Consider the following 10,000-nt stretch of genomic DNA (forward strand, 5'->3'; position numbering starts at 1 on the left):
CCCTCCCCCTCTCCCTCCCTCTCCCCCCTCTCCCCTACACTTCCTCCCTCCCTTATTTTTTATTACTAGTTATAGTAGACTCAGTTCAAATGATTTTGATTTTGATTTTATTTCTCTTGCAGGTGATACAAATGTTTAAAGGGTGTAAATTAGAAGACATGCCACCCCACATATACTCAGCTGCCCAGGCATCTTACCGCGATCTGCTTGCTACTCGGAGAGACCAAAGCATTGTCTTCCTTGGTCGTTCTGGTGCTGGCAAGACCACCAACTTCCGTCATGTCTTGCACTATCTAGCACTCGCTGCTGGAACCACTAATAAGATACTTACAGGTTAGTTGTTTGTCTCTCTTGTGTTTTATTGTTGTCATAAAAAGTGTTTTTTGAAACATTTATATTTTTATAATGGTAATTCAAGGGGGTATTTTTAAAAGTTTTATCACATTTTAATAGTCTGTAAGTAATCTTGGGTGTAAAAGATTTTTTTTTATAGTTTAAATATTATTTGCAAACATTTATATTCTGATTTTTTTCTCTCTCTCTCCCAGTTGAAAAGTTGAATGCTATATCCACACTCCTTGAAGCTTTTGGCAACAGTCGAACAGTAATGAATACAAATGCAACGCGATTCACTCAGATCTTCAGCCTTGACTTTGATCACTCTGGACAGATTGCTTCAGCTTCTGTGCAGGTAACTTCAGTGTTGATTACACTGATTGGTATGGAGTTTCAGGATTAAACTGTAGTATGACAGCTTTCACTTGCTTCTTTTATTGCTGTTGTTATTGGTATCATTATTATTATAGTACTTTTTTTTTTATAAAATATTTGAACTGTTTGACCATTTTGTTATTTTAGTTTTGTAATTTATGATCACAAGATGATCAGTTTTTTATTTCACTTACGTAATTGATGAATTCAGGATTATCTGTGTACTGAATTATTATTGATTTCTGAGTCGATTTACTCTCTCCTAGGTCTATATGCCAGAGAAAACACGTGTAGTGCGACGACCAGAAGGTGAACCAAATTATCACATCTTCTACCAACTTCTGTCTGGTGCGGATGATGATTTGCGAAGAACCCTAGGCCTTGATAGACTCACTGAACCAAACCTCTTTATGACTCCTTTACAAAGGGTGAGTTTAGACAGGACGTGGTAGTATTTTACTCCTGGATTGGCCATTTTTTTTATTGCTTTCTTTGTGGTTATATGATTATTTGTTTATCCTATTCATTCCTTTAGAAAGATGTGTATATCAAATTTATCAATTTTCTTACCTTGTGTTGTAGAGCGAGGATAAGCAGAAGGCAGGTATTGCATGGGCGAGAATACGAGCAGCCCTGGATGTTCTCGGTGTGTCTCCAGATGAGCAGCATGCCATTTGGAGTGTCTTGGCTGCCATATATCATCTTGGCACAGCTGGAGCTGTCAGAGGTGAGGCAGACAGTTAAGATTATGTTGTTAACATTAGTCTCTAGTTTAGTGGATATGTTGAGTGATTTTTGAAGAAAGTAGGTTTGAATGTTTTGGGTAAATGTTGACTATCAGGTTATCATATTAGATATTTATTATGTTTTTTGTGCTTTGATGTTGTTTTTTCACTGATTAGGTAGTCTATTTTTGTTTGATTTTATTGTTTACAGATGGCAGTTCAGATTTCTCAGTCAGTTTGATAATGGTATTGCTTAGAAAGCTATCAAATATGTCAGTCAGCTATTGATATATGTGAAACATCTTCAGTCCATTCTAAATTAGACTCATAGAAATCTAATGTATATGTACCCTTTCAGCGGCAACAGGCAATAAATTCCAGTTCAGCAAACCAGGCAGTGCACAGAGAGCAGCGACCCTATTGGGAACATCAGTTGAGGAACTTGCACGATCCATCTTCTACTCGACACCATCAACACCATCAACAAGGGCGTCTTTCAGGTTTGTAGTTGTATATGAGTGCTTTCTTAATTAATAAAAAAAAAAACTTTTCACAGGATATTCCAGAATAAGCAGCTTCTAAGCATTTTCAGAGTATTTTGTTTATTTATTGATTATGTGTAGTCTATACCTTTCATGTTTTGTATTGTTTCATGAAAATTATTTTGTTAATTATCATAGCCATTTTTTAACTTACATTTTTTTTTTTTTCTTGAGTTTCATTTTTATATTGTTATATTTCTTTATGTTTTGCATAGATCTTACACAGAGAATGGCCTTATGTTTTAAATTTTGCATCTATGACTTTCATAATTTTATACAAGAAAGAAAATATTAGTAGTCCGTAATGCACCCATGATAATTAGATTCCAGTTTTTTTTGTGTAACTATTTTGCTGAAAAGATACACCTTTTAGCATTTTGTTTAGTAATTTATATGATGCATATTTTTCTTCTGGATTTTTTCCCCCTCAGATAGATAAGTGGCAAATGTAGATTGCTTTTTTTTATTTGGAAAGCATGTATAATTTTTTTAATGCTTAGATATGATATATTTTTACAATTATTATTAATATATAAGTTCTTAAATGAATTTTGATTTTATTTATTTATTTTTATATGTGTAATTCTTTTTATTATTAACTTTTTCATTGTGATATTGCAATTGTTAGATAGTCTGTGTTAAACATAAGGTAAATATTTCTTTTTTTTAACAAGAATGTGTATGTGTGTTTCATGTGAGTTAAATTTTTTTTTTTTTTCCTCTCTCTCAACTTTACTTTTATTTATATTTTTCCCTATTCATCTAGACAGCAGCTGTAAAGGAACTAGTGGAACAGATCATATATAAACAGTCTTGTACAATCAAAACACATTTTTTCTCTCTTTCAGCATTCTCTCCGAAACATTTGATGAGATAATTGACATGATACAGCAAGCTGGTGACGGTGATAGGTATAGTGTGTAGGTTGTCTGACAGCTTAGTATAACCTTCCTGGTCTGTCAGTTACCCGCATGTGAGCAAGACTTAAAGGTTCTCTAAAGCTCAGTTTAAGAATATGAGGATGTAATGTTTGTCTGATATTGTGGGTTGAAGGAAGAAAATTCTTAGAAATTGAATAATAAGTAGCTGATTCTAATGACTTCCTGGTGAAAGGAATTGAAATATATGCTGCTTTTTGGAGAAAATGGTAGGAGAAGATGTGAAGGCAATAAATTGCATTAATTTCAGGGATCTGATGTCATACATGAAGACTAACATCATTGGCTATATAAAATTGTTTTAAACATTACTTGCTCTGATTTTGAAGTAGAATTAAAGTGAATGTGGCATTTGTAAATGGAGAACAAACTTATTAGGACTCTTCAAATAAATGAAATATGAACTAAAGACAATTATATTTTTAAGTCTTAAGTGACTAAACAAAGGAAAAATGGTGACTGATTATAATGAAGCCTCCAGCTCACTATAAACCTGAGCAGTCAGTTTATCTGATGTCTTGCTTTTTCTTAAGAATGATACATTTCAGGGGTAATTTCTTAGTCTGGTAAAGTGATAACCTGTTTTATTTATTTTAGGGTTTATTAGAAATAGCATTATATAAATGATACTTACAGAAGTTCAGAGTTGCCTCCCTTAATTTTAGGATGAAATGCAGCTATGATAAAGTGTGTTTGCATGGTGTTACCTCCTTTGTTTTGTATTTTTTTCTTTTTAATGTTTGTTTTTATTAATAGATTTGTTAAACTGTTCAGTTGTGTGATTTCTTTCTTCATATCAAAGACTTTTGTATATTGAAAATTTTCTTCATATCAAGGACTTTTGTATATTGATTTTTTCTTCATATCGATTTAATATGTTGAAATTTTTCTTCATATAAAGTATTTGTTATATATTGAAATTTTTGTCAGATTCAGAAGACCCTTGCATCTTTATATTTTTAGAATCCTAATTCTCAGTACATCTTAGACTGGGTGCATTTAATATAAGTTATGTGATTGATATCTTAAATTTGTATGTTAGGATAATTAATTGATTGATTGCTATTGTTTATTTTTTTTTTTTTTTTTGGTAATAGATACTATGATATATTCAGCTCATATGGTAAATTTGAATTAAGGTGCAGTCCCTAGGTGTTTTTGAGAATTTTATTTATTCCTGTAAGTGCTTGTAAACTTGATTCTAGTCAAAGAAAAACAGAATTCATTCAGGTGACTGAATGGGGACGAATTATAAGAGATTTTATTTACCTAACAAGTAATATAACATCCCTCAGAACTGCATCCCCTACTGAGAGACCAGCAGAACGTCCCGAGGGCCTAGAAGCTTTGGAAGGCATGGCTGCAGGCCTTTACAGTGAAGCCTTCAATGCCATTGTTGCACTTATCAATAGGTATGTTGTGTGATTTGTCTGTTTTGTGATGATGTTTATTAGGTAAAGGGAGTGTAGAAAAATGATGGTTAATATTTCTTTAGAATGTGGTTCTCATTTTTTGGAATTTGGTAGGAAATTTCAGTTTAGGTCTTGTAGTTTTAGAATAACTGCCATAATTGGCAGATGTTTTGTGCTGAGCAGCAGCGATTAATTTATCTATCCTTGACATGGGTTATTAGAAAATTTGTTTTTGTGTATCCTTAGGAAATATATTTGTTGTCCATCCTCATCATAATGTATTTGTTATAGGCATTGACAAAACAGGAGAAAAATCTGGTAACACTTGTTGCTAATTTGCAGGTGCATATCAACTTCTGCTCACACTTCAAACTCCATCTTGGTAGTGGATGCCCCAGGTTTCCAAAATCCAGCATCATGTGGCAGGACATCAGGAGCCACTTTCCAAGATCTTTGTCACAATTACACTCAGGAACGTTTCCAGATGCTCTTCCACGACACTACTTTTACTGCACAGACCGATCGTTATGCACAGGTGAGTGACCTTCAAGGTTTATTCAGTAAGCTTCCCTAGAATAAAGACATTTACGGACTAAATTTTATTGATTTATTTCTTTCTCAGCAACAAGAAGAACACAGGTACATCTGGTGCATGTAGGGCAACTTGGTGATTTTGAGTGAATATGGTAAGGGTAAAAAGGCACTATCACACTATGCAACTTTTCTGGGCACCTTGTCAAATGTGGAGGGGTCAACTTTGCGACACATTAATGTTCATAGCACTAAAATATGATGTATGTTTTTTACTATGAATAAGGAATAAAAGTTACATAAATCACAAGGTATAAAAAATGTAGATCATTGTAAACAACTAAAATGACTTACACCTTAAATGTTTTGATGAGATCCCCTGGATGACAAAAGATTTTGTAATCACCAGTTTTTCATTATGTTAAACTAAGATCAAAGGTATATGGTAATGCTTTCTGCAGGACAGGTATGGTGATACAAAGTTAGGTAGTGGATTAAAATTTTTCATAGTGTGATACCTGTTGTATTCTAAAGAGTTTATTAGATAATCACCTGTGGAATAATTAATGTATAGCTTTAGCTGAAAAATTCAGACTATTGTATGCAAAATTATTTTGTTTTCTGTATAAATTCCTAACAGTATTATAGTGCCCATGTACTATCTGTCTCTCTGAATATGCTGCTGATTTAGGTTATAATCCCCCCCCAAATTCATCTCACGTGACAAGCAAGACCTCACATAACATGCATGCCTGCCCCTCAATACCTGATCTAGAAAACATGTTCAGTCTCTGGCTAAAACGACAGGTCTTTGCTAGTTGAGGTGGTGTGATAACTCTCAATTGGCCTATATTCTGTTTTCTGTTTTGCTATTGCTCAGTGATTATGCCATGGTGTGATTTCTATGAACTAGAGTGATGATTCTCTTGGACAATATGTACTCACAGTTGGTTCTTAAGCAGCGAATCCTCTTCTCAGTTTGTAGACGTTTCAGCCAGGAAATCTCACCCAGTTGTCTCTAGGTCAGGCATGTGGAGTAAGGAGACCATCTTGTCTCTCCACTTTCAACAAGCTTGTTCACAAGATTTTCAGTGCCATTACATGAAGGTAGGTGTAATTAGCTGTGCTAGATCACAGCTAGTGTATGCCACTTCTGCTGATACATGGCTAGCTCCATTTAGGCATTGGTGTATGGATGCAGACTACATGCTGAACCAAGATGTACCTCCTCCAGTTGGTAGAGCAAATATAAGAAGCAAGTAGTTGGTGCTACATTAGTCTAGAGATCATGATAGAGTAAAACATGATTGTTGCCAGGTGATGATAGGTTGGGTAATTTTATTCAAGATGGCATTTTTGTATACTTTATCATATTTTTCATTTTGTTGAGTACAGCCAGCTGCCTAATGCACAGTGGGACCTTTACACAAGAAAAAGGTGTCTTCATGTAGGCCTAATTGTGATTTTGCTTTTGCTAAGCATATCCTTGACTGCTGTTTCTGACACAGCAGTCAATATTGCTGATTTTGCTTTTACAAGTGGTGTGAATGCATAGTGTAAATTTGCTTTCTTCCACCTGTTATTGGTTGGTCATCTTCTCTTGACTTCTACTATGGCAAAACAATAAAATACTTTTTTGGGAAGTAGTTTTGGCACATATAAGGGGTATTAAATCATTTAAGAGTTCACATGATATCTCTTTTTTTACCACTATGGAGTCTAGCTTTGTTACGTACACTCAGTGAATATAGGTTTGCCTTTCAGAAGGAAGTTAGCAGTGAGTCCAGTTGCATTAAGGAAAACAGATTGTTAATAATGTATTTAATAAGTTTGCTTTTTGTGGTTGTTGTATTTTTTATGTTCCATCTTGTTACACATGTTTTGACAAGAGTGGTTTCACTGTTCACTGTCATTCAAAAAAAAAAAAAAAATAATAATAATAATTGGGACATTGGTGTTTGTGCATTCTGTGAAGTCATGTAGTACATTAAAGGTTATCATAGTAGCTATATAGAGATGGATACAAATATTAGGTAGTTAATATAACCTACTGCTAGATTAGAACCAAAGTATAAAGCTGGCATGACTAGTGTGGATCAGGTTTTACTTAGACTTATTCTTAGTGTGTTAATTCAAAGCTAGTGCAGGTTGGGAAATAAGAGTTCTAGGAAGAGGGTGATCCTGCTTTGCATATGAAAGATGTAGTTTTGTCTCAAGTAAGGTCTGGTAAGGAGTTTCATGAATGGTAAGTTGTCAACACTTTTTTTTTTTTGGTGAAGTATCAGTTCACTTGAATGGAAAGCTTGTTTTGGTAAAGGAACTACAAAAGTTTTTATAGTCAGATATATGATTTATCATTCACTCTATTTTCAAGTCATAATGTTGAATTTTTTTTGGGCACAGGAAAGTGAAGGGCTTCCATGATGTTATTTTATTGTAGGTAGAAAAACTTTCTTCATAACTTCATCTTCTTTTTTAAATAAGCTGTAATTTACTGAAATACCTTGTATCTATACTGCTAAAGCCAGTCATATCTTAATAGGAATAGAAAGCATTTTAGCATATCTGTGCTGCATTATAAAGCATAAATATTGTGTATATATATATTTTTTTCTTTTAGCCTTTTTGCATTTTAGAGTCACAAAAAAATAAAACATTTACAATGATAATGGTGTCATCCAAAAAGTCACATATTGTAATGCTTGTAGTGAATTTAATTATTGCTATAGAAAACTTTATTTAGACTTATTTTGACTGGGAGTATTACACTTACTGTAGTAATTGTTGATTGTGAAAAATCCCATACAATGAAAGATAAATTAGATCCAAATATTCTTGGTTGAAATTTGACAGTAAATATTTGCTTAACTGCAGAATTCAGCACATTGTTTTTGCATTTTGTTTCCATAAATGGAATCTTTTTATGTTTTCAATAGAAAGTACAATTCTACTCATTCAAAATATACCCTTTGTACAGAAAATAGTAAATATCTTACAAATGTTAACAATAAAAAGTCTGAATGGGGATGATTCTCATTATCAGTGCACTTTACAATATAATTTGTGAACAAGTTAGTATGGCCTGCCATGTTGTTTTCCTTTTCTAATTGGCAAAGAAAGAATAAAAATTGCAGAGAAAAAAAGTGATGAAAATAGAGCATATACAGTAAACTTGAAATATATGAAGGCAGATTATCTAAAAAATAACAGATCATTTTATCACTGTCTGAACTTCAAGCTGATAAATGAGATTGATAAAGGGTCCTCATTTTAATTTTAGGCAATTTGTACATAGGAGAATTGATTGTGTCATTGATATGTCATATATTGCTCTGACTGAACAATAAGTTTATTTATTGTATTATGGTCAAGATACCAAGGTATTAGTGGATGAAACAATGGACAAAAATATAATTGCTGTTGCTGAATAGATTCAGTAAGATTTTGTAAAACCATATTGATCGTAGGTGTTTCCTTATAAATGCATTAACTTTAGTTTACTCTATGAAAGTTAATTTGATAAAGTGTATGTAGAAGTCATGTATAGTACTGGGATGTTTTCTGGCTTATGGAATTTTGAATTATCTTGTGGGTTTGGGCATGAATGCAACCTGTGCATATGCATGTGTGTTTAGGGGGAGAATATTTTCCCGAGATAATGACTTTATGGTAGATATAATTGATACTACTTTAGTAAAAGGATAGACTGCAAAGAAGAAATGCTCACTTCCAATTTTCTGAAAACAGGAGCACATTGAATATGGAGATGTTGGAGATGAGATTGGAACTCCAGCTCCCCTGATTGCCCTTATTGACAAGGCATCCTCCAACTGTGTTGTGCGGACATCCCAAGTAGACTTAAAGGAAGCTGATCGGAGAGGCCTGCTGTGGCTTCTTGATGAGGAAGCCATCTTTCCAGGTGCCTCTGACCAGTCCTTCTTGGAGAGACTGTATGCCCATTATGGAAGCAGGGGTGAGTAGGGATTTTGTCTTCCATTTGGCATTAATTCATTTTTAGTTTGTAGTCAAAGCATGTGTCAATTGTTAACGTTTTTTCTTTATAAATCTAGTTAGGAACATAAAATAAAGTATAGACATCATGAGAGTAAGATCCACAATATTTATAGGTTCACTTCCTTTTTCAGAATACTCACAGTTACTGAAGAAAGGCCAGGCACCAGATCAGTTCACACTGCAGCACTTCCAGGGCACCAATCCAGTCACATATTCAATTTTAAATTGGCTTAAGTCCTCACGTGAGAATCCTGTCATGAGACAAGCAGCTGCTCTGCTGCAGGAATCCAATAAGTAAGTTATGCTTATGTATCATAAATGAATTGTCAGTATATGTATTTCATATGAAAACTATGACAGTATTAACTAACAGTTTGGTGATTTGTATCTTTTGTATGGTATTTTAATTGATATATTACTTCTTTTTCTTTCAGGGAAACTTTAAGTAGACTGTTTGTATTTAGCCGTGGACCAGTCAGCAATACCATCAGTGGGTCTGTGGTAGGAATTGAAGGGTCGCAGTCATTACGTAGAGCTTCTTCTATCAGGAGAGCCTTCACCACAGGTACAGCTGGCATCAAGCGCAAGAGTGTCTGTTTGCAAGTGAAATTCACAGTGGTAAGTAACTGCTTATTTTTTATTAACATGTAAGATAAATGTATTGATATTTGTGTATGAGATATTTTGGTTCTTGAAACACCACATATAGTTGATATGTATTTGAGCATATGCTGATGTTTAATTACAGACTGATAAAGTTTCGTGCTTCTTTTTTTCTTAGGATGGCATTGTTGAAACGCTCCGTCGTAGCAAATTAAGGTTTGTCCACTGTTTGTTACCACAACACAATGCTGGGCTTTGTGACCTCAAGAGTTCCTTGGTTATGCCAAATAAGACCAACAATTCTTCTGAAGATATCCTTCTCAATGTGCCTCTTGTCCGATCCCAGGTAATGTATTTAACTCAAATTTGCCATACATAAGTTGTAATATGGTGGTAGTTAAGTACAATAGCAGATTATACTAAGATCATAACAGATATATTCAAGTTTTAATCTGAGACCTACCTTTTTATTTCCAGCTTCGAGGATGCCAAATTTTGGATGCTCTAAGACTCCACAAACAAGG

The 10,000-nt window shown here is 33.9% G+C and overlaps 1 protein-coding gene across 1 annotated transcript in view; it reads left to right on the top strand.

Moving 5' to 3' along the window:
• The window catches only part of LOC119595821 (unconventional myosin-XVIIIa-like), a gene marked incomplete in the record, with an annotated part of 169,007 nt that overhangs the window by 49,399 nt on the left and 109,608 nt on the right, over nucleotides 1-10,000 (top strand). Inside the window, 13 exon segments of the mRNA XM_037944998.1 lie at nucleotides 123-333; nucleotides 549-691; nucleotides 978-1,139; nucleotides 1,294-1,438; nucleotides 1,795-1,936; nucleotides 2,827-2,889; nucleotides 4,212-4,328; nucleotides 4,671-4,863; nucleotides 8,607-8,832; nucleotides 9,005-9,167; nucleotides 9,308-9,491; nucleotides 9,655-9,822; nucleotides 9,954-10,000. The exon segment at nucleotides 9,954-10,000 is cut by the window's right edge and continues 166 nt beyond it. Of these exon segments, the coding sequence (XP_037800926.1) occupies nucleotides 123-333; nucleotides 549-691; nucleotides 978-1,139; nucleotides 1,294-1,438; nucleotides 1,795-1,936; nucleotides 2,827-2,889; nucleotides 4,212-4,328; nucleotides 4,671-4,863; nucleotides 8,607-8,832; nucleotides 9,005-9,167; nucleotides 9,308-9,491; nucleotides 9,655-9,822; nucleotides 9,954-10,000 (1,964 nt within the window).

Source organism: Penaeus monodon, chromosome 36, assembly GCF_015228065.2.
Source record: "Penaeus monodon isolate SGIC_2016 chromosome 36, NSTDA_Pmon_1, whole genome shotgun sequence".
In the NCBI taxonomy this organism is placed as follows: Eukaryota; Metazoa; Arthropoda; class Malacostraca; order Decapoda; family Penaeidae; genus Penaeus; species Penaeus monodon.